Consider the following 25,771-nt stretch of genomic DNA (forward strand, 5'->3'; position numbering starts at 1 on the left):
TTTAACCCTAATTCTTGATTTATTCATTGAAGCTTGTTAAGTACTAGAAATGGTCAAGTAAACTTTCAAGATCTTAATTGTATTGATTGTTTTTTAATAACTCCTCTACCATATTGTTAAATGAAAATAAAGTTGTTTTAAAAATAAATGAGGCAGCACAGTTTAAAAAAAAGGCCTTGTATTTTGAAGACAAGTAAGTGCTTACAAAGGTATTTCTCTTTTCAGTGAAGACGTCGACGGTCCCATTCTGATTGACATACTGTATGTACAGTTAATATCAAATTCAACCCCCAATGCCACCTCCCCCACGCTGCACAGTCTTTACACAGTCTTGACACATTATTCATCAGTTAAGAAAAGGTGAAGCTGGTCACATGCACAACTTCTTCCCACTACACAGATTCACACAATCTTGTCAGGAGTCCATGAATTAGTACAAAAAAAAGAAAAAAAAACAATGACTGAATGACAAGATTGTTTTGTTTTTGTTTTTTTAATACTCTGCTCTTGTCCTGAGAGTCAGAGGCTCCACCAAAGTCTCTTCCACCTGCCAGTTTCCACGTTTGGCACTCAGCAGTCTCCAGGACACGCCAGTGCTAACATTACCATCATCATCTCTCCCATACCCGTGACTTCATACTGATAATATGATGGTCAAGGGTGGCGGAAGATTCTTTAAAAAAGGCGCGCCGAAGACAGAAAGGCTCCGGGCTCTTTGAACTGTCGCCACTGAGCAGCTTCTAGCAGCTTCAGGAAATGTCAAAGCTCAGCATTTCTTCACAGAAGAAACTCCACACTTTCACGGTCGGTGGAACCTGGAGAGACAAATAGAAAGAAAGGGAATAGAAATAAATGGTGAGAGCAAGAGGGTGCCTTTGTTACCAGATGCCCTTCTGTTATTGCAGCCATTAATCAGTTCTGTGGCTCTATTTTTAGCACAGCCATTTACAGTGCTGAGAAGCCAGGCACGTACACTCCTACCCTCCCTCTAGGTCACTGTTACAACTCACGAGGTCTCGTGCTTTTCAAACATGATTAAGCCAAGGACACGGTGGCCTTTCATCATGCTTTGCTACCTGGTAGTGAGAACTCTCTGGAGGACAACCTCCCCCTCCCCATTATAGCACTCCCATCTATCTTTAGCTCCTGCATGCACCTCTGTATGCTCAAGGAGAGCTAAATTTAGACTGCTGCAGCTTAGAATAGAGCATCAACCCATGCATGCATGTTCTTCCAAACACAGGCAGGCGTTTCCAAATGCTGACCTCGTTAGATGTTTGCTTGAGGCATGCACTTCCATCTCGGTGCTCTTAAACTCGTTCAGCTCTTTCCGGATTGCAGCCTGTTGGGAAGAGGAAAAAAAATGCATCAGTGCATCAAGCAGCAAAGCAACAACAGGAAGAAAGAAATATATATATTTGTGTATAAAATCAGGCTAAAAAGTTTAAAGAGGACAGGGGATTTTGTGAGATAAGCTGATAACAGCAACTTGCAATGCTGGATAGCCTGAGTAATAGGTCAATGGGGAATTTGGGAAAAGATGTTGGGTATTTGTTTAATCCAACTGACTTACATAGTGAAATTGATTTTGGCGATAAGTCCTGAGTGAGTGGTGGCAATAAGACATAGAGATCAACGTGATGTGACTGCACTATCCAATACATACCTTGTCTGCTGCTGACAGACGAGTCCAGGGCTTGTCTGCTCTCCTGTCGTAGTCCTGAGCTTTAGCTACCTCCACATAGTCACTGAAGCGGATGAGGATCTTTCTGTCCCGCAGTTCATCTACCGTGGGCCGCTGGTTGAGCTGGAAGAGACAAGGTGCCAAACATTTGTCACCGTCTGTTGTTTACATTGAAGTAACCAGAGCATCAGAACAGTGTATTTAATAGAAACGGAGTCTCACCTTTCTGTTTAGCCGCTGTTTGATCTCCCTCCTCTCCTCTTGTTCTGTCTGGTCGTTTCTCTCTAAGAAAGTAAAAACAGCTCCTTTTAAAAATTCATAATTAAATTTTTAAAAAATGAAGAAAAAAGTGTACTCATGCGTTGTTTACTGCGCTGATTAATGCATGATGTATATGGCATGCCTCTCTGTGAGATACTTCGCTGTGAGTGAAATATTCGGGAGTAGTTTTGCGGTGTTTGAACTCACGTTTCAAAATGTTCCGACTCTCCAGCTCCTCCACATTCGGTCTCTGGCTCAGCCTCCTGCGGAGAAACACCAAAACCACGTTTTGAACCATCGTATCTTCAGATAACCTGTCCGGTCCTCTTTAAACGGGCTGCAGCTTCTTCGCTGTGCGCGTTCTCGAGAGGAATCCCCTATGTTTCCATCTCGCATCCAAACCGCGGCTGTGAGACTTCAGCGGAGGCGCTCCCCACATCTGGAACAATCAGCGAAGCTAATTCTCCTTTTTTGTTGTTGTTATTATTATTTTGAGAAGTCTGCTAATTATTTCTCGGGTACTGTGTGCTGCATCTCAGATGCGGTAGTATCTGCTGCACAACGCCGCAGCAGTGAAGGCTCTCCTCTCTACTACTCGCTACACGCGCTTTTCAACTGGGTCGTGATGAGCTGCTGGTGCGCGACTCCCCCCAGTCTCCCTGGTTACTGCATGCCGAATTAATGGAGGCGGGGCATAGCGGGCTCTCGCTAAAGGCATCCCCAGCCTCCTCCTGATGTGCGCTGGACTACTGCCACAGTCATCTCTCACCCTCTTTGTTGCACCAGTTGAATTCAGTTTTTCCTATTTTGTTTTTGTTTTTTAAATGAGGAAATATTGTTATAAAAAACATAATTTACTTTGTGATATAATACAATCTCTCAGTGGTGGTGCTCAAATGACTGAATTTAGGCTCCCACATGCTGACCCATCACCATCAAAGAGCCCAAAAGGTCTTCAAAGTTCAATATCTTTTGCTGCTGCTGACATTTATTATTTATACAAAGGGCTCAGCTTCAGACAGCGTGCGGCACACATCACAGTGCACCTCTACAGGTGGAAAGGACAGAGAGGGTAGAGCACAGCAGGGCTCTCTTTATCCTTTTGACCAAACCAATATTTGGACTCTTTATAGTTCTTGTTCTGTAACAGATCAAAGTTAAGTCACATAGAACGAGCTGAATGAGGTTTTGTATGTTTATCGCTGGATAGACGGGCACATAGCAGCCAATTAAATTGTTGTATTCTAAAAGTCTGTTAATACAATAGAAAACCACATCTGTGAGAGAGCTGTTTTCACCATCCATGCACAAACTATGCAGGTCTCTGTTGCACTGTGTAATGAGCATTAAGCTCAAACTCATTTTCTTGACATGCCTTTTAATTAAGGGACACAAAACTGGCAGAAAAAAAAGATAGCGGAAAAATCTGGTGTGTGATTTTTATTTTTTCAGATGCTCTCTGTGTTTTTACTCAACGCTGCATAGGATAATGAGTACATTCAAGCAACAAGTCTTTGTTAATTAACATGTGTGACCAGACACAGCGCGTGGAGTCGCATGAGGAATTATTCAATAGCTTGGCTCCCTTGGTGAGGTCTCCTCTGAGACGTGTGATTAGAAATGGAACAAAAAGCAGAAGGGTGTCTACAATGATTACAGCATTTTGTTCCATCAGAATATGAGGATCCCATCTTTATAAACATATACATGCACACATATGTATTTATTAAGCCTTACTTAATTTTTTTATGTATATTTGTGTGAATGCCAATATCTTAAAACCTCATTGGGGGGAAACAGCCCAACGTGCTGCTTTTCTTTGCCTCATGACTCTTCGATAAACAAAGACAAAGTGTTCCCACAGCTCCGAGGATATTACATTTTAAACACATGGAACAGGAATATCGCTTCCAATGCCCTAGTGGATGCCACCAGCCACACTATTATTGACCTGATCGCCTTGTTGCTTAGCAACGATACTTGGTATCCTTAAGACAATACAGTCTTCCTGCACAAATTCTGTCTTCTGCCTAGTAACACAGGGGAGGGGATTTCACTACTCCAGAAAGAGCCCTATGCGCTTTATGCAGAAGCTGTGGCTATTTTTAGAAACAGCCCCTTAATTATATTTTTTTGGTCTTTGTGGGTGAGTTGAATAAATAACACATTACTGTCAAGATTGGATGCTATTTTGGTGGGCAAATGAGATTTCCTTGTGAGATGTATGAATCACGAAAGCTACATTACCCCTCTGCTCTCAAGTGAGGAGATTTTATATTTTGGGGAACCCTGAATATCCACACTCTGACTCATAACTGTAACGCTACATCACCCACCGCTTTCTGAACGAGAAGAAGTAAGATGTTTAAAAGGGATCCCCCAGAATACTGCAATGACGCATAAACGCCCATCGGTTTAGGGATCTCCATTAGACACTTGAGTTGAGATGTTCGCAGGAAAATGAGTTAAAATAGAAAACCAAACTATGCCTGCCGGGGGAGGAATACAAAAAAAATCAAAACAATAGAAACGCCCACGTGTGGTTGATGGAGGCGCTCGATCTTTTGTTTCAGCTGCCAACTGCAACAAGGAGACGAAATTGGCCATTCCAAGCTTCCTTCATGTTTCAAGTACAGTAGCAAACCCCCCACCCCCTCCTGCTATTATTTCTGCTGCTATAACTCCCCGACATTTATGGAGAGGAGGGAGCGCATGGGGAGATGCATTATTGAACAGTGTCAGGAGCTAAGATTGGAAACAGCACAGTATGACTGCAGCACAAGTGCCAGGTGGTGCGATTCTAAAGATAGAAAGGTCATTTATCACTGACAGGATGGATGATCATTCAGCATGAGTACAGAGAGGTAGATTTTTTTTCTCTGCCGCTTAACTCATATGAATTGTATTGAACCCAGATCATTCTACAAACCTGGGCAGTGCAGAGGTTCACCCAAATAAGACTGCTTTGGGTATCCCCACTGATGCTCCTTTGATTTATGGCTGTCTAAATTCTTTACAAAATGAAATCAAGAAGGAGTAGTTCAGCAAAAGCCAGTGCTCTGTATATACGTCTTTATGTAACAACCGCTGTGCTACAAGTGGAACTTCTCTGTCTTGAAATATAGACCCTGAAGCGCTTATGTAAGCTACAGCCATGCTCCATCCTCACCTTTGAGTAGAGTGTTTTTGCTCGAGAATGCTTTAAACCTGTTTTCCTCTCCCCCAAATAATAATATATTTTCCTCCAGTAAATCTAAGAAAATGAGGAGGCGGGAGTATTATTAGTTCTCCCGCAGACAGACTGTAGATCTTGTTCTTTAGAAAGTGTGGGTGGCACTCTGCGCTTGGCTGGGAGTTATTGCATAGTGGGTTAAGCAACACTGTGCCGTGCCCCTGTTTGATACGGCTGTGTTAAAGAGCCCCAGTCTTGTGACACGAGACCTCCGCTGTTAGTCTTTGAACATCAAGTTTCTCACTTACATTAGAAAAGAAAAGAAAAAAAAAATTAATGTCCTGGCAGCGCTTTTGTACAGAGACATTTCCTGGAAGAACTGTCTGTCTGTACCCGTTGTATTCCAGAAAGCTGAAGAGTGGCAAGTTTTTAAAGGCATCTAAGAATTTCTGGTACATTTTTTATTCTGCGGAATATATTAAATTGTTTTATTCAGTTTGGCCTTGTTTGAATAGATGTACTATTACCACAATGGGTAACTTCTAAGTTTAAAACTAAGAACATAACAAAACATTCCAAAACTAAGAACTGACCTTTAGTAAGAAAAAAAAAAGAACTACACATAAGCAATCTGAGCAGATTGTGCAAGATAAATCAAGTCTGTGCAAAAGACTCGGATAATCCAGTTAGAGCCAATGTTTATCTCACACCTCCACCTACTCTTAGCTGTTGTGTAACCCAGGCAATTAAGAATATACGTTTACCCTGGAAAGACACTGCCCAGATGTTTTTTGGGCTTACAGTGCATTGTTACATAATGAATTACATGGAGACTACACGACACTAATATGGAACCATGGCTTTAAAACCCCCCAGCAAAGTTGATGTTACTGAGTTAAAAGATATCTTCACAAGGCAACCTACATAACCTAAACTGCTTTTTCTAAAATGACCAAGGTTTTGTTGCAGGTATTATGACAAATTAATCACTAATACTCCACAGACAGCAGTCAAAAGAATATTTCATAGCTTACTTGGCGAGTTTCATCTCAATCTGCTGGCGAATTTCCTGGCGCTCCTGATCACTCCTTGCTGGGAAGATATTCCTGTCTTCCAGCTCCTGCTTGCTGGGCCTGTTTCGTAGTTTGAAAGCCAGCAACTCCTTCCTTAGCCTGCGAGGAAGTGTGCCTACAACCACGCATGCAAGCATTAAAACACAGAGCGCTGTCACTTATTTTTAAACTTTGGAGAACTTTGTAAGGGATTTCTTCCTATTCATATCCTAACAATGGCTGCCAATGGCTACTTTATCTCATCCAAACCTCCACACTAACAGATAATTGTTTACAGTGGCGTTTGGAAATATTTGGGCAGAAACTTGTTGGGTGTTTTGCTGTGTAGTATAAGACAGTGGATTACACATGGTAAAGTTCATACTTGAAAATTAAGTGTTCAGGTATTTCTTATCACCAATAACCAAGCCCTCATGTCTCCTTATCATGCACAACATGTGAATAAGAACAAGTGGAACAGGACAGTGTGGATTAGAAAAAAAAGAGAAATGAATTCAAACTTGTGCATCTAATTCTTGTTTTTAAAGCGATTAAAGATGTATACTGTACAATCACTCCACTCTAGAAAAGAACAATTAAATGAAATCATTAAAAGCCTGAAATGAGCAAAACATTTGTGCCCATAATGAGTGTAAGCTTACTCAAAAATCCTAAAATTGATGCAAATGCAAGACTTTCATCCCGTTGAGTGTAAATGTTTCATTTGTAAAACAAGTGCACCCTGTTCAAAACCAGAATGTGCAAACTCTGCATGCACTTTTACATTGGCCAACCCACCAGAGATAACAGACTCGTTCCAGCCGTCCAAGTCGGTGGGGAGGCCTGAGGTGTTGGAGAAGCACTGGTCCAGCCGCACATTCTCCTTGTTCTCCTCTGCCTCCTTCTTGGGCCAGTCAGACCCTCCAAACCCCACACAACTTCCCCCCAGAGACGATGTGTGTTGGTTGTCCGAGCTGCAGGAGCGAGAGAGCCGTCCGTCGGAGCACCACATCCGTGGGGGTGAGCCCTGCTCACACCCATCGTGGACACTGAGGAACATGATGCGGATGTGGACAGTGGATTTAAAGGCAACATTTTAGTTGAGGAAATTATAGGCCATTATAATTTACAAAATACTATCACAGTATATTAGACGCAGACTATATTACGATGAAGTCATAAATTGACGTAGTAGAATAGTGATAAACCAACAAAAGAGCTCTGTAGCAATCCAGTGGCAATGGTAAAAGGCAAAATCACATGTAAACAGCTGTATGGGTTCACTTCAGACTCACCTCTCCTGTCTGTTCTTAGAAGCGAAAGCTCTTTGCAGTTCCTCCATTATGCAGCTAGGGGGCATGGGAGGGTGTATCATATTGCCTAGATGTGGGGACCCTGAGGGGTTGGCCAGAGGCCCTCTTAGTGGCAGGGTCATTGAGGCCAGACTTTCTGTGGCCCTGGGTAGAGGCTCCTTGGGGAGGTAGGAGTTGGGCAGATGAATAGGGAGTGATAGAGGACCTGAATCTGACAAATGAAGATGAGCAGGTTAATTAATGTCTTCTTATCTATCTTTAGCATATTATTTTATTTCTCTATTATTTGTTTATTTCTTGACATCTGCTAAATATGACAAGAGAATGGCGTGTGTGAAGGAAATGAGGTTTTTGCAAGGATTTCGTGCAAAGAAATGAGATTGATATTTGTGCTCTGCAGTTTTTATTGAACCACACAGTGATGTGAAAAAGAAAGTACACTCTCTTTCAGTGCTAAGGTTTAATTTATCAGGACATAATAAAAAATTCATATGGTCCTTAGCAGGCAGGTATAGTGTGTTATTATTCATTTACCAAAAGCTGCACAATACATGCATAAATCCAGAAGCAGTGTGTGAAAAACACTTTTACTGATTAATATAAGTAGCAGCTAGGTTTTGCTAGTCACATGCATTTGATTAACTGACCATCAGTAAATGTGAGCACCTCTCTTGTATGGAATTATATTTTATGACAAAAGTATAAGTTTGAATTCAGTACGCCTTACTACTTAATTTAAAGATCTAGGACTATTAGTTTTAACGCAGTATTTTATAACTGTGGTACTGGTACTTTTACTTAAGGAAAGGAAACAGTTCCTCCACCACTGAGTGGTGTTGATGGTGGAGGAAACACTGTCAAGCACATCTTCCAAAAATAGTCCATTGGTGTTTAATTGCATTGCACTGTGTTGACTCTAAAGGGTACATTCACATCACATTTACACTTATTAAAAATAAATGTCTTTGCTTGTTATCTTGCTTCAATTGTATTTACCAGCATACAGTTCAGATAGAGATATGCTTTATACAGCTCTTACAGTGCTGCAAAAAAGTATTTGCACCCTTTCTTATTTTCATAATTTTCTGGATATTTGTTGCACTTGAATGTTTCAGATCACCAAACAATTTTTATATTTTAATATTAGACAAATATAACTTAAGTAAATACTAAAAATATGAGCCATACCCTGACCTGCTGAATCGAGAAATCACTTAAATAGAACATGTCTGACAAAGTGAGGTTGGCTAAAAGACTTCAAAAAGCAACCCATCATGCTGTGATCTGGAAACAGATGAGAAAGTAATTGACATCCATCAGACTGAAAAGGGTTACAATGTTATTTCTAAGGCTTTGGGATTCCATTGAGAGGCATGATCCACAAATGGAGAAAACCTGGAACAGTGGAGAACCTTCCCAGGAGTGACTAGCCTACCAAAATTACTTCAAAAGCCCATCGACAACTTATGCGGAAGGTCACAAAACAACCCACAACAACATCTGAAGACCTGCAGGCCTCACTTGCCTCAGTTAATGTCAGTATTCACGATTCAACAATAAGAAAATAGGCAAAACTGGCAAAAGTGTGCTGAGGAAAAAACCAGTGCTGCCCAAAAAGAACACAAAGGCTCGTCTCACATTTGCTGAAAACATCTCGATGATCCCCTAGGACTTTTGGGAAAATATTCTCTGGGCTGATGAGACAAAAGCTGAACTTTTTGAATTATTTTTTCAGTAAAATCTGGTGTGAACCTATGACAGCATTTCATAAAAAGAACATCATAACAGTATTCAAACATGGGGGTGGTAGAGTGATGGTCTGGGGCGGCTTTGCTGCTTCAGGACCTGGATGACTTGTTCTAATGGATGGAACCATGAACTCTGTTCTGTACAGGAAATCCTGAAGGAGAATATCCAGCCATCGGTTCATGCCCTGAGGCTAAAACACTTTGGGCTATGCAGCAGGACAATGACCTGAAACACACCAGTGTACCTCTGGATGGCTCAAAAAACACTGACCTAGTCAAAGTCCAGATTTAAATCAGATTGAGATGCTTTGGCATGACCTTAAACAAGCCACCCAAAAACCCTCCAACGTGGCTAAATGCTCCACTCCACCGTGAGAGACTAGTAGTTGTCGCAAATGCTCGATTGCTGCAGTTCTTGCAACAAAGGTTGTTTAGGGGGCAATTACTTTTTCACACAGGCTGGATCGCCTTTCTCCCTTAATAAATTAAATTATCCTTTAAAAACTGCATTTTGTATTTGCTCAGGGTATATTTGTCTAATATTAAAATGTATTTGATCATCTAAAACAAATTCTGAAATCAAGAAGAGGGTAAATATGTTTTCACGCCACTACATGTGGATGAAAATGACAGTTATTTACTCAGCACTCACCATCTCCAGTACTCAGCTGGGGCAAAAGTTTTGGAGGTACTTGTGGTGGGGAAGTTCCTGGAGGAATCTCTTCCTCTGATCTCTCTTCCATCTGTTCTCCCATGTCTTGCAGTCCCTCAGGTAAATCCCCTGCAGGGTGCACCTCCTCATTTCCCTCCTCCTCCTGTAGTCGCACATTTTCCTCCACCCGATCACAGTCTTGGAAAGGAGCGGCTACTGAAGAACATTAAAGAAGGAGGAAAAAAGGCATTTATTCAAATAGTCTCAATCAAAGAGTTTCACAGCACATAATCTATAAAATGTCATTTTGATTGATTCCAAAAGCTGGAGACAGCTCGTTTATGGACTTTTGTTACAGAGAAATCATACTTAATATGTGTGGTGAAACCATGCAAACTCTCATTTACTTTGGCTAAATACAAAGTAAATGAAAATTCCTCAGTTTCCGCCTGATTTAAAAACTTGACACTTAAAATCTGCCAAAGCCTCTCTTTAAAAAATTAACAAAATGTACTTATTTGCTGCACCAGTTCCAAACACATCCAAGCATTCACAAATTCCCTAGTTTTGTAATTATTCCAGCCGAGCATGACGATTAAAATCCCTTTGCCTTTGCTGCCCTCTACTGGTACAAAGTGCCAAAAACGGGTTCATAAACAAGCATCTCAGTTTCATTTGAGAAAGCCAGCACAGTGGATTACACTTGCATTGCAAAATGTTTACATCCAACTCAAGGCTTTCCTTATGATATCTTGCAATACATAAACCAATAATTTAATTCTAAAGTCAACATACATTTGTGAGCTTTTGCGAGAAAGTAACAAAATAAAGTTCCTCTCTTCCTTTCGTTTTTCCCTCCAAACAGCATTTTATCAAATTGCGGCAACATTATACCATATTGATCTTTTGATGCTGGGTTAAAGACATCCAGCCACGTCCACTTCACAAATCCATTTCCCCCTCATCTGTTGCTTTTGCAGTTCCATAATATCCATTGATTAGTTTTCATTGAGTACAGCAGGAGATTGTCCTACCTGAAGGGGGATGCTCCTCCTCAGGACCAAGGTATTCCACACTGCTTACTGTGAGGTTTGGATTCAATGGTCCCCCAAATCCTCCAAGTAAGACCGCACCATCGGAGCAGCAGCCTTGGGTGGTGGAGTTTGGGTCGTGGCATAGAAGGCCACTCGATAATGCTACATCTGTGAATGGAGAATGAAACTGAATGTAGTTCATTTGTTGGTGAGAGTAGTTCACCCATAAGAATACACACACGTGATATAAAGCTAGATAGAATTCGTTTTTAAGTTCTTCCAAATTAGCTTTGAATTTATAGAATAACCAATCAGATTGCAGCTCTTAACTGGACATTGTGTCCAGATAAGAACAGTTATCAGAGAGCAGTTATCAGCAGGATGGGCTGAAAAACACTGCTGCACACCTCTGATGTGACCAACTGTGATTTCCCTAAATGACATTCACTCTTTCTGTCACCTTCATTCCTTAGGGACTAGTAAAAGCGCTATATAAATACAGGCCATTTACCATTTACCATTCATTCAACATCAGTCTCCATTACAGCAAGGCCATCACATTTAGTCTTGTCTTCAGCAAATATTATGCTGCTTTTAAAAGTAGACACACAAGGTGACTCGGGATAAATCAATATTAAGGTCCGTATACTTTGAGTGGATCCTAACATTATGATCGCATCTAAAAAAAAATAAATTAATAAAATTAATAGAAAATAAACATTAAATGCATTTTTGCAGCAGCAGCAATCTGATATCGTAGCCATTACATTTTAGCCTCGAAATTTGAAGATGGTTGTCATGCAGCTATTAATTTGCCCTATACAGATTTTGCTCACTCTGCTTATATTTTAAAACAAAATACAATGTTTATAATTAACTTTTTTTAAGTTTAAAATAGTTAAATAAAATTAAAAGTGGGTATCAATTTTTTTAAAATTTAGAAATAATAAATCAAAATATAATAAATATTAAATATTGTTTAATAAATGAAATTTTATACATTTTGTATTTAGCTTTTGGGATTGTTGTAAGACCGGGATGTCTACATGACTGTAAGTGATTTGCTTTCATAAAGTGTTTATAATTGTAATGTCTGCCCTGAACTTTTAACTGGCCGCTGAAAAATTCTTGTCCGTGTTATTAAAAAGAGACTTGAACAAATGTTGAGAGTAATAAAAACTAAACTAAAATGAATGATTTTAAAAGATAGAAACTATAACTCTACTAACAAATCAATATATTCAATTATGAAAAAGTTTAAAATCCTTTCTCTTGTACAGCAGGCAAAATATTCCAGCCAGATGGCTACAAGTCTTTGGGGACTCTGGTAATATGTTTTCTAATAACAACATCTGATGTTTACCACTGTGACTAACTGAAATGTAAAAGTAAAAAATATGATATAAAAAACAGGAGATTATTGATGCGAAACACTGAAACATAGTTTAAAACATTCAACTTTGATATGTGATGCAATGCAAGAAAAAATATTCTAATTGACATTATGTCACACCTACAGCTTTGCTCTTATAACAATCATCTGATTCAGTGAGAGTAAGATTAAAAGACATGTATCAGGTCTTTCCTTAGTATGAACCATGTTGTGCTTCTCATCTATGTGGCTTAAATAAAAAAAATAAAAAATTATGCATTTTTTGCAGGTTTCATCGTGTACGAAACCTGGAAATACAAACACATGTTCTCATCTTACCTGTGGAACTCTGCTTGAGCTTCTCGTTTTTCTTTTTCCTCCACTTCCAGGGCTTGAAGATGCGCCCCAGGGTGGCCAGCTTGCTGTTACGTCGGATTGGCGGTGTGTGCACCCCAGTCACCAAGCAACCGGTCCTCAGCACCCTCTGCTGGTCCACCACATCTACTGCATGATGACAGAGGGTGGAGAGGTTTTACAGCAAGCGAAATGAGTTGAGGACAGAGTGGGTGGGGATTTGAAGGTGAATGAAACAGAAAAAAAGAAGGCAAAGAAAAGTCAAAGGGGAAAAGGGGTGGAGGTGAGAGATGAAACAGAGAGAGAGAGGGAAAGAGAGGAGCAAGGGCCCAATTAGTATGCTCACCTTAGTGAATAAACCATGATAGAGTCCAAGTGCTGTGAACAGATTGAATTAGAAAGACTAATTTGATCAAGGCACGCTCCCTGATGGCTGCTATTTCCCTGTGAATCCCCTCCCACCCAGCCGTACGTCATGCATCAAAATAAATCTCTCTCACAGTCCAAGATATGGCAAAATATGAAAGCACAGAGACACAGACAGCCTCACAAAACTACAAAAGAAGCATTTCCCCAAAGACCAACAGGTGTGCCAGTTTTGCTCTTTTCCCAAAAACAACAATAGTATCAGATGCCTTTTAACCACTCCTGTGCTTCATGTTGATATGTCACTTGTTGTATCTCACACTGTATGTATATACCTGCAAAATGTTCCATAATGTCCAAAATACAGCTGAGATGCAGTATATTATGTTTTTTGTTACTACCCAAAATACAGGCTTCTCCTAATTTAATTACATGTAAAATTTCCATGTAATTCTATTATACAAGTACAGTGTAAAATTTTACATTTTATAAGATATGGTCAAGTGAAATGAACTTGATTGGTGTACATTTGGTAGCACTGTTGCCTCATCTGGCCGTGGCCTTTCTGGGTGGAGTTCTCTCTAAGCACTCCAGCTTCCTCATGCAGTTAGTAGGATTGGGTCAATTGGTGTTTTTCTAAATTGACCAATAGGTGTGACTGTGAGTGTGAATGGTTTCTTTCTCTCTGTGTCAGCTCTGAGTCAGATTGGCGATCTGTCCAGGGTGTACCCCGCCTCTCACCCTATGGTAGCTGGGATATGCTCCAGCACCCCTCGCAACCCTGATAAGGAGAAAATGAATGAGAATGGATGGATGGTGTACATTTAATTTATACCAAGCACATTTTCCTTTGATTTTATATATTTCAGTTGCATTTTAAAAAAATGCTTCATTTGTATTTTGTACATCTGTATTTTGTCTTGATCGTCCTATAAAGACATGATACTTTAATACTATGTAGACTCTTGTCTGTTTACATTGTGTCTGAGGCTGGTGAACCATGTGCTTGTGTGTTTGTGTTGAGTTCTGCAAGCAAAAAATGATACTGAATGAAACAAACAAACAAACATCTAATTTTTAAAAGATAAAAAAAAAAAACAGTTTTAGAAACAAATTAAAACATATGGTAGCAATCGACACGGTCCATGACTGTAACGATTTATTTATTGTGGTAAATGAGTTGTCCCTATTGACTGTGGCGCTCTGCGCATCCTTCTTAAAGGAAGTTTGTATTTTGAATGAACGGCGGCGGCTATGACTCATGTCTGGAAAAGTGTGGGTCTACAGATTCATGTGCGCATATTGCTGCTGGCTTGCCTGCAATTTTTTACAAAGAGAGCCAAGAAAGCAGAAATATGCTATATGTGCTACGTGTTTAAGAGCTACATGCGTCATTGTGACAAAAATGAAGCAATATCTGCCTTCGCAATGCCGGGAGCGTTGTTCAAACAATCAGCTGAGGAGGAGGCAAGGATTTGTGATAAAGGAGGTTTGGGGGGAAGAGGGGGGATTTGGAGAGTGGCTCAGGGTGTGATGTGGAGTACAGTGATGGAGGAGGGTGGATACAGCTGACTCTGTTTCAACCCTCTTTTTTTTTTTGCAGCCCTTGCTTCTTTCTTGAAGCACATGGGTAGGGAGAAGAAAGTGAAAAGCAGGCAGTGGTTGGGGGAAGGAAAATAGAAGAGGAGAGGCAAAATAAGGAGAATAAGAAGCAAGAGAAGACCAATAAAAAAAGAAAAAGAAGAGAAGGAGGTTAGAAAAACAGTAAAAGAACAAATTTAAAAACTGAACACTGACAGAACAGGGGTCGTAAAAAGGCAATGGTGAGGGACATATGAAAGAAGCAAATTTCTAGTTTGGCATCTTGTCCCTAAAAGTTCCTGGAAACAGGTCAGTTGACCATCCATCTCGGCGTCTCATCATCACCACTGTCACACATGCAGCGTTGCAAATGTGGTGCCGCACGCAAAATCCAGGTCAAGCTGGAAGGAAATGCACCCAGTCGCTCAGAGAGAGAGAAAAAAAGCTTAAGAGGAGAGGGGGAGTAGGAGGGGTATGTCTGCGTTAGGGGGAGAGTGTGTGTGTGTTTGAGGAGAGAGAAGAGAAGGTGAGAGGAGGTGGGGTCAGGCCCGCTGCTGTTGCTATGGCGACCACATCCAGATGCTGCCGCAGCAGTGGGTGCCGGGTGGACGGGGGAGGAGCGAGTCAGGCCGAAGCAGAGGAGAGGAGGAGAGAGAAGAGGGGAGAGGAGCCCCCTATACAGACACTGCCACATCTAAAGCCAGTGGCGGCACCCAGTGCATTGTGGGTAGATGGTGAAGCCACATGGAGGACGAGATGTGTCTGCATTTTGAAAGAGGGAAGGAGATGAGGGGAGGAGGAGAGAGGGGTGGTGGGGGGTGGGGATTCCAGGGAGAAGAAGAGGCGAAAAGAAGAGATGGGAGGGGGGAGAGGGGGGTCTGTTGCTATACGGAAGAGCTTGCAGTAGAACCCGGCCTCGTCCAATCACAGAGCAGCTATTTATAATGCATATCAAGTAACTGTTCATTTTTCATAGAGGGGGTGGTTATTCAGGGAAAATGACAGGAGTCTGGCGAAAGCGCGAGAATTAGGTGAAAACACATGCGTGCACGTTGAGATTTCCTTTATCCGCTGAATGGGAATGCATCGAAATGTGTGTCAGATAAGCATGAATGGACGACATGCACCGTGTGGGGATGATGCGCAATTTTAATTACTATGCTAATGTAAATAGGATTTATTAAATCCATGTGTCATGCTCATGCAGGGGACCAGTCAGTCGTTTGCTGTGCGCCTGCCTGCAACTTCAACGCGAGGCTGCACACAGTGTAATTCCAATCATGTGCCGGCATCTCATAAACCTCCTGACCTTAGGAGTACAGGTAAATATAACCTACAAATGGTAGACTCTAAATAGCATCAGTGAAGTCTGAACTCAGAAATGATTTAGGAGTGGGAAAAGGAAGGCAATATGATAATGTCACTTGGAAAGGAAACTAAAAAACAGCGCTTTAGTGTGCCACTGGGGACTACACCCCACTTAACCAGTTTGTCAGCACATTCTGGAGCAAAAGATATCACCCACCCACCCACCCACACACACACACACACACACACACACACACACATCTCTATGTGTACACACATATAGAGTCCCTAGTTGAGAAGAACCAATTATTTTAAAATAGAAAGTAAAAAATTAAAGTGCAACTATAAATAAATCCCAAACATTTAATGTTATGCTCTCACACTGATAACCACGAAGCAAAAGAGCATCAGTGAGCAATAAATACAACTCTGAAGCTTTTTGTGAGCTATTGAATGAAACTGATTCATTCTGGGTAGTAAGATAATATCAATGACATAGTTTCGGCTGTGAGGTTACATGAGGCAAAGCCTTGCTTTGCTAAATACACCCGATCTGCTCACTCAGTGACACTGACACTGACACAAATCAAAATAGAAGTGCACTGCACAATTAAGGCAACAGTAACTAAGAATCAAACTGTGCCAATAATAGTTTGTGTTAATTCACTGCGTTACAGCTAAGACTGCTTATTTTACAGGCAGGTGTTTAAACCTGGAATGCCAATGCTGAAAAGGCCTTGAAGTGAGGGAGAAAATACGGTTTGTCCATCATGTTACAATTTTAAGTTACAACTCAAACAGCAAAATGTGTGTGTCTAATATTTGGGACACAATGTTGGTCCACACTACATCAGAATCAGAATTTTTTTTACCATGTATCCATCAGAAGATAGATACACTGTGCTCATAATTGGATATACGTGGTCAGCAACAATAACCAGGTCAGCTGTGACATTTAAATGATGCCCATTTTTGACCCAAAGTATGTCAAGATAATATCCCCGAACCCATTACACAACCACCACTAGCCTGAACCGTTCATTCAAGAAAGATAGATCCATGCTTTCATGTTGCTGACGGTAAATGCTGACACTACCATCTGAATGTTGCAGCAGAACTCGAGGCTCATCAGACCAGGCAACAAAAGGTATCCGGTAAGGTCATCTGCTGCTGTAACATATCTGCAGCAGATGTGCTAAGGGTTCACTGCGTTGTGCATTCAGGGATGCTGTTCTGCATACCTTGGTTGTAAGTGGTTATTTTTGTTATATTTGCCTTCCTATAACCTCAAAGCAGTCTAGTCATTCTCCTTTGACCGCCAACATCAACAAGAACTTTTCACCCCGAGAACTGCTGCTCACTAGAATTTTTTTTCCTCTGTAAATCCCAGACATGGTTGTGCATGAAAATCCCAGTAGATCAGCAGCTTCTGAAACACTCAGACTAACCTGACTAGAACCAACAACATTCAAAGTCGCTTAAATCAAGTTTCTTCCCCATTTCTGATTCTCAATTATAACTTAAACAGGTTGTCTTGACCATGTCTACATGCATAAATGCTCCTGCCATGTGATTGGCTGTTTAAATACTTGCACTAATGAGAAGCTAAACACGTGTGCTTAAAAAGAGTCCTTTGAGTGTACAATACAATGACTAAAGGCCCAATACCTGCCCCACCAAATGCTATTTTAATTAGAAAAACTTGATAGTCTGCATTTTAGTATGTTGGCATGTTTATGATTGAAACATTATGACTCTCATTAGTACACTGCTCAAAATACTGTGAACATCTCAGAACCAAATCTTTAGCATTGGTTGTCACCACACAGCTATAATATATGTGAGCTTCACTGGCCTTATCACATACATCAAACCTCCCCCTTGGTGTCTATCATCCCTGCAGACCATACAGAGTCTCATTGTGAACGGACAGTGTGCCCTTGAATGGAGCACCTCCTTACCACGCCAGCTAACCTCATCGCTTTACCCCCCTGGCTTTACAACTGTGCTGCCATCTGTTTGTAGCCCCTCTGCCTCAGGCCACAGTCAGGGCACACAGCTATCATCTCGCAGGGAGAAAGTGAGGAGCAGAAGGGCTGAAGCAACATACAATGACCAGAGTGTGAATGAGAGGGAAAGGCTGAGACCAAGAATGGCAGCGGTCAGCTATACTTAAAGAGGAAAAAAGGAAAGCATTATGAACATGTCCAGAAGATGACTCTATTCATGCTTCCCCAGGCATGCCACAGACAGATTATTTCTTAGCTCTCTTTATTCTAAGAAACATATTTTGCGTCTACATTGACCCCTGACTCAAAGGAAATGGCACAATGTGCAGATTTACAACATTAGTATCCTCCTGATTGACCTACAGCAGTACTAAATAATACATTTAGAAATGATCAAAACAGCATTCTTGTTTTGCCGATAGCTTCAACAGTGAGCACATTTTGCACCCCGACCACCACTAAGGACACAGAGGTCATGTCTTTGTTATCTTCTTTCCTTGTTTGCCCTTTTTCATTTTTCATACAATACACTTCATTAGACATGACAGAGTCATCATTTCCGTAATGAAAGCCATATCTAAGAAGCAGTATTCTCATTTTTACCAACTAATAAATTTTTAGCATGTTTATGCTCTACTGATTGATCCATTTTAACCCTGGTAAATAAGTTCTGGCCTAAAGGTTTAATTAGATAAAAGCGTCAGTCTGACGCGTATGTGGTGTACTGTAACTTGTTTGGGAATATAACGTGTCTGGGGAAACGGGGTATCGTGGTGCAAAGCTGCAAAGGTCAAGTCTCTAGATCATCAAAGCAATTATAGCCAAAGTGTGAAACACCAGCATGTGGGCATCAAGCGAGCGAAATGATGTCAGTGAGTCCGGGAGCCAATAGAAAATGCCCGAGGCCCTTCTTTATTACCATATGTTAGAGCTGAGAATGGGGACTGGTGGGTGGCTTTGCTTGTAAGCCGTTGCTGCATCATCAACAAGGAACTAAGAGTTTAGTTTATTTTCACTTTCTGATGAAAGGCTGCTCCTCTGTTTTCACTGTTTCTACTTCCATCTGTTTAGATTTACACGAGCGCTATCAGGCGCACAGATGTTAGACTGGGCACAAACGTACTGGCATTTTGGTGCTGATTGCTGTAAGGTTCCCTGTCGCGTCTGATTACCAGTGAGTATATGCTAATATCTGTGTGACATTATATTATTAAAAAAAAACCTTTAAATAAAGGTGCATTCCCTCAGTGTTAGGACTACTAAGCATAAACTCTGTCATATATCGTCTTTTAATTGTCCCACAGGAACCTTTGTCAAGTGTGAAAATAAAGACTCCTAGTGACATCATCAGGGTTATGTGGATTCAGCTTGGAGCCTCAAAAGCGATGTGTGTCAGTGATGCCTAGTTCATTTTAACAGTATCTGAGACTCTGCTGTGTAGCTGAGCATTTCTAATAAAATCGGTGTACACAGGGCTGAAAACTTTACTAAAATATTGTATCACTATAACACACCTTTGAAACTGTGTCCCATGTTCTGAGAACACAAGCAAATGACACAACATACACTGACAATCATCAAGCTTGAACATATTTGTTGTCACTGAGGAGTAAAGTTAGAGAGAATGTAGAAACTGCAACCCAAAAAAACAAACCAGGCTATCTTTGACTGTGAAAACCTCCATGTATCTATCGCATCCACCCAGTGGGCTGGAAATGTCCCTGCTAAAAGTGTGTTTCCTGTTGCCCACACAACAGGGGGAGCCTCAGAAAATTTCATGCCAACCTTCACTCCAGAGAACTACCAAATAAAGGAAGAGAACCCATCCAGGCATGCTTCACATTCATATTTAAGTTTTGGGCCACGTTCCCTATACCGATCCCAAGAAACGTCACTTCAGTGTTCAGAAAGCTTCCCTCCAATCACGTAATGGAAGTCTTGGTTCACCCTTTGCACCTTGGGCTGCTCCTTCAGTGTACCACATTAATCTAACAAACTGGGAGATTCATATTGACTCCTTTAGCTCCTTTTACATCTTCATAAGTGCTGCTTGGAAAAGACTTTCCTCTTCACAGGGTGATTATTTAATTATAAAATTAAACTTCCCCTTCCTGCTGAATGCCTCAAATTCACAGGCAGCCTTGCGTTTAGAAAGACTCGTGTTTAAAAAGATCACAGTTTCAGTACAGAGTGCGTCTCTCAAGTGCTTTACGCAAACTTGAACAATAACTTGAGTAATCGCTTACTCAATGATGTAACACTTTTCGCCACAAAAGTTTTTGCACAGGTGTGTCAGAGGAGGTGCAGTTAGTTAGCAACTCAAGCAGCAGACACAGGCGGGTGAACTTTATTGCCATTATTTCCACAGATTTGGGCTCTGTTCATGAAAATGTAATACAAAGCATGTCGAGTGTGTCATTGAGATGGAGAGCCCAAAGTTTTTCTGTCTGCACTTGCTGTTAGCCCGTCTCCGCTGGGCTCTCATTGCTCTGCTGGGAGGAGAGCACAAGCATGAAAGACAATGGGAGGTGCACAGAGGAACAGCACAATTCACCACTGGTAGCACTGTAATTCCCAAACACGTCCCACAGCAAGGATACACCTCGCATTTGGATCCCCTCGTGTGTGTGTGGGATGGTTTGGGCTTAAATGGAAAGCAGAACAGGGAACCACAGTATACAATAGTTTGCCCAAAGCAGCAACTTTTCAAGGGAAGCACAAAACCAAATTAAACATACAACACTTCCTACCATGTTATTGATGGGAAAGCAGGTTTACATCCCATGTCCTGGACTTCATAAAGGGTTTTGCAGGCAAAGGATCAACAGTAGAAAAACAGCACTTTTTTGTGACGACAGATTGTGCAGACACGAGTCAATGCGCTAACTGTCCTGTAGCCCCATTTGCCATGGACATATGGACTACTTAAACAGGCCAGACATGTTCACATTTTTCATTATTCCAAGAAATAGCCATGTCAACAATCATCTCATGCATGTTATGGAAAACTATTCAAGGGCACAAGATTCAATAAATGCATTGCCTTTTGGTTGTGAAGAGAGAGATGAGGGTATGAAATATGCACATTAAAATAATAATTAAACAGCAACCCTATAACCTTAGCAGATTAAACCTCTACTCCTTTCTTGGTTTTTGAGAAGATTTCATGGGTTGTTTTGTTTTGCAGGCTCACCATATAGAAAGATAGTTTCTAAATTTCCTATGATATAATACAAGAAGAAAAAAGCAGCATGGTTGTAGCAAAAAGTAATCAAATCTGCAGTACAGTCTGGTCAGAGAGTTGTATGGGACTGGCAGCATAGGAAAATTGTCAACAAAAGATTTTGTCCAGTTACTGAAACACATTCATTAGTGTGATCACACAAGCTTCACAGCAGTTGCTCTGTGCCACAGGGACGCTGTGGTGGTGTAAAAAAGGCATTACTGTATCTGGTAGCTAAAAAAGGTGTGGGCTCAATGACGAATCTGTGTTTATTAAGAAATTGCTAGAAGCCACTCAGTTATCAATAACAGCCAAGTCACCGTACTGGGCTGGCCACAGTTCTAATAGTAGTTTTAATGGGATTGGATTTGAGCTTTTGGCTTGCAAACTGTAGATGTATCCGATGATTACATTAAGTGGAATTTGTGCCTCAAACTGCACAATGTGCTTTCCTCATTAATGTGTCGCTGCAAAAAGTATATATATAAAATTTTAAAAAAGAGGAAAGAAAGAAAAACTGGTAAAAAAAACCAAAAACATGCTGGGCTTCTTTCCCAGCAGATCAAGGGCTCAGTTGAGTCAAAGCATTTGAGATCCAGGACAGACTTATCAGCACACAGAACACGGCTCTGCTCAGTTCAGCAGCCTGCCGCAATGCAAAGACTGGCTCTGTCCGTGGTGCTGAAACTCACCCTGGTGTAATACATCAGAGTCAAGTTTGAGATCTCTCGCCATTTGTCTTTTTGCATCATACTGTTTGACAGTTTGAATTCTTAGTCTGAAAATTAGTCACCGCTATCCCGTCAAAATCACTAACACTGTAACAAAAGTAGAAAGCCTTGTTTTCAGCTGTCACTCAACAAATGATTTCCATTTTTTTTCTTATTTAATCAGTTTGCCAGAATAAACGCCTGCCAGTTGACTAACCGATTAAACCTTTCTGCGTCATAGATGGAAATGACAGTTTTGCGAGACTCATCAGTCAATAATGACAACAATTATGATCACGCATAAGCGCTAAACTATAAACTGCTCATGCTGCTTTGGGCTGCTGATATTTTCATTCATGATGACGATTGGCTAGAAAATGTGTAACCATGGGCTTTGGAAATTTCTAGAAGGTAGACGTTTAAGGCGTGACGTCTACTGTCACTATCAGCTAGATTACATGTCATCGTAGTTACGTCTACATTTAGATGGCTTCCCAATGCGAGGGTGCAGACCTGAGCGGCTTCTCAAGTAGTTAATTTACACACTCCAAAAAGTTGTCACAGTACGGAATAGAAAATAGTAAATATGTTGGATTTTGACTGAGTGAGTGTCACTTATATATACGGCTTTGCTCAAAGTCACAGGGTGCAGTTTCTGAACTTCAAACCTTTTCAAAATAACCAAAACTTGAATTTACCTCAATCCCTGACAGATAACCTCAGTATAAATAAATGTGTGAAACTTTTTGTTCACTCGAACTCAAAGCAGAGTATAAATGGGATCTTCTTTAGCTTTAGCCCAATTTAAAACAAATTATAAAGACTAATCATTGACTTATGAAACTTTCATTTTGTGTTTCATCTGGTATGTTTATGTGTTTGTATTAAAGCCCATCACAGAAACAAGGTAAAGTTCAACATCGTGGTATTAAAAAGTGACAAACGGAAAAGCGAGTAACCTGTGAACCAAAGTACCAAAGTGGATAAACATACAGTCAGACTCTCTAACCTCCACTCGCTTTTTTTATACTCACTCACTGTCTGACTGACAGCACAATGAAATGCTTTAATTCATTTTCTTTTTATGACTGTATTCCTTCTAGTACAGTTATCTGATCTGGCTATGCATTTAATTTACCATCTCCTGAGTGGCCCTGGCAGAGAGTGTTCAATAATGCTGTACTGTAAGTGGCTATCAAACAGCCTCAAACCACTTTCCCTCCTCTCTGTGGTGGTTCAATGTCTGTCACTTTGCCATAACATCATACCTTCATTGTGTTAGGTACACGAGCTTTACCTACTTTTAGTTTATCTTTGTACTTCCCTACTCCATCACATGTGCTTAGTTTCTTCCTGCTTTCTGTGCTTCTCTGTCACAGACAAGAGCTTTTTTGTGTTGTTGACGGGGCCCAGGACTCGCCTCTTCTCACTTCACTGATCTCAGACTGAGTCTGGCAAATTTGATAGGGAAGAAAGAAGCTGGGGATATGAGCAGGTGTGACGGGTGCAATGCATGACTTTATGTCTGCGTGTGTGTAAGAGAGAGAGGGGGCTCTGATGTGAATGCTGCCAATTCAGTGATGCTGAAACAAGCCAGACAAGACTTTATAGAGCAGCTTTCTTTTTTGTGTCATCCAGTGTTACTTAAAAGGGACACCCTAACAATTTAATCACTCACTTCCTGACATGGCTGACAACAGTGTGAGACAGACTTTTAAAAGAACAGATCTGACTGATGAGTAGTCCAATAGATCTTCACTTTTATCCTCTATCAGGGGTGACGCATGTCCACGTTACTACTACTGATCATTCCTCAAAGCAGAGAAGTTTCAAGTTCACCACATCAATCAATTATCAATTGATGAGACAATATAAACATTTATAAAGCCTTAAACCCGACACTCCTCTTATTTTGTGTCTTTAATATAAATGTTTTTAGGTTTTCAATGGCTTCTCACACTAAACAATCAACTTTATATTTGCCATTGTGGGCTCTGGGAAGCAACAATGAGAATGATTTTTAGTGTTTTGTTAAATTTTATTCATTTAAAAAAATGATTGAAAAATAGATTAAGATCAGTGATGAGAACCATTAGCCGCAGTCCTGAAGAAAGATGAAACCTAAATTACATTTTTGATTTTCGAGCTTGATAACTGAACATACTGGCAAAGAGTTTCCAGACAAGTAACTGTAACTAGATTTAATAAATTCTGTCAAAAGCTTTTGAAGTTCAACAGCTCAGTTACTTCTTAAAACAGAATAATTGCTACGATGCCTTCCAGTCAGGTTTTAGACAGAACCACAGCACTGAAACCGCTCTGACCAAAGTGTTTAATGACATATGTCTGAATACAGACAGCGGAAAAATGTCAGTCCTAGTTTTACTGGATCTCAGTGCAGCATTTGATACAGTTGACCACAACATATTACTCAAACGACTGGAGAACTGGGCAGGTCTTTCAGGAACTGTACTAAACTGGTTCAAAACATACTTAGAAAACAGGAAATACTTTGTATCAATAGGTAACTTCACATCTGAGCAGACAAGTATCACATGTGGAGTTCCCCAAGGTTCCATCTTGGGACCCCTTCTGTTTAACATCTACATGCTCCCACTGGCACAGATTATAAACAACAACAAAATAAACTATCACAGCTATGCAGATGACACACAAATATATATCACAATGTCACCAGGAGACCGAGGCCCTGTACAGGCTCTTGGTAAATGCATTGAGGAAATTAATGACTGGTTGTGCCACAATTTTCTCCAGCTAAACAAAAACAAAACTGAAGTAATAGTCTTTGGCGCCAAAGAAAAACGATTACAGGTCACCAGAGAACTTCAATCTATACATCTAAAAATCACAAACCAGGCGAGAAATTTGGGTGTAGTGATGGATGCAGACCTAAACTTAGAAAAACACATTAAGACAATAACAAAGTCAGCTTACTATCACCTCAAGAATATTTCAAGGATAAAAGATCTGATGTCTCAACAGGACCTGGAAAAACTAGTCCATGCATTCATCTTTAGTAGGCTTGATTACTGTAACAGCATCTTTACAGGTCTACCTAAAAAATCAGTCAGACAACTACAGCTCATTCAGAACTCTGCTGCTCGAGTCCTCACTAAGACCAAAAAAGTGGACCACATCAGTCCAGCTCTGAGGTCTTTACACTGGCTGCCTGTCCGTCAGAGGATAGACTTTAAAGTTCTGATGCTGGTCTATAAAGCTCTGAATGGTTTAGGACCAAAATACATCAATGACCTCCTGACCCAGTATGAACCTTCCAGATCCCTCAGGTCATCTGGATCCGGTCTTTTATCAGTTCCCAGAGTCAGAACCAGACACGGAGAAGCTGCATTCAGCTTTTATGCTCCTTATATCTGGAACAAACTCCCAGAAAGCCTCAGATCAGCTGAAACACTCAGTTTATTTAAATCCAGGTTGAAGACTCACCTGTTCTCAGCTGCATTTGAATAAAGCACCAAATCCACACTTTTAAGCTTAAATTTCAAAACTTACTTTTAACTACTGATTTTATCTACTGTTCTGATTTTATCTGTTCTGATTTTATATACTGTTTTGTTTGTTTGTTTGTTTGTTTGTTTGTTAATTAGTTAGTTTATTTGCTTGTTTTAATCAATTTTAAATCATGCTTTTTATTTGTTCTTGTTTCTAATGTCTCTGTAAAGCACTTTGAATCACCTTGTTGTTGAATTGTGCTATACAAATAAACTTGCCTTGCCTTGCCTTGCCTTGAAGTCTTTGCAAGTTCATTTTTATGTTTGTCGAAATGAACATTTAACTAAAAGGAACAGTTCAATTAACTAAATTGGCTTAAACATCTGAGGTAATTATCAATGAGGAAAATGATAGAGGAAAAAAAATCTGGCATATCAGCATTCTTGGTTTAACTGCATCAC

The 25,771-nt window shown here is 40.5% G+C and overlaps 1 protein-coding gene across 1 annotated transcript in view; it reads right to left on the bottom strand.

The window, feature by feature from the left end:
• Nucleotides 1-183: 183 nt before the first annotated feature.
• Nucleotides 184-25,771, bottom strand: part of phactr3a (phosphatase and actin regulator 3a) — a 35,305-nt gene continuing 9,717 nt past the window's right edge. The window contains exons 2-12 of the mRNA XM_080899065.1: nucleotides 12,628-12,792; nucleotides 10,917-11,084; nucleotides 9,883-10,098; nucleotides 7,465-7,693; nucleotides 6,968-7,218; nucleotides 6,152-6,305; nucleotides 2,153-2,208; nucleotides 1,907-1,968; nucleotides 1,667-1,807; nucleotides 1,266-1,342; nucleotides 184-815 (exon numbers count right to left, since the gene is read on the bottom strand). Coding sequence (XP_080755191.1) covers nucleotides 800-815; nucleotides 1,266-1,342; nucleotides 1,667-1,807; nucleotides 1,907-1,968; nucleotides 2,153-2,208; nucleotides 6,152-6,305; nucleotides 6,968-7,218; nucleotides 7,465-7,693; nucleotides 9,883-10,098; nucleotides 10,917-11,084; nucleotides 12,628-12,792 — 1,535 coding nt within the window. The 3' untranslated portion in view covers nucleotides 184-799. The remainder of the gene's footprint in view (nucleotides 816-1,265; nucleotides 1,343-1,666; nucleotides 1,808-1,906; nucleotides 1,969-2,152; nucleotides 2,209-6,151; nucleotides 6,306-6,967; nucleotides 7,219-7,464; nucleotides 7,694-9,882; nucleotides 10,099-10,916; nucleotides 11,085-12,627; nucleotides 12,793-25,771) is intronic.

This window comes from Rhamphochromis sp. 'chilingali' (assembly GCF_963969265.1).
Source record: "Rhamphochromis sp. 'chilingali' genome assembly, chromosome: 12".
Lineage (NCBI taxonomy): Eukaryota > Metazoa > Chordata > Actinopteri > Cichliformes > Cichlidae > Rhamphochromis > Rhamphochromis sp. 'chilingali'.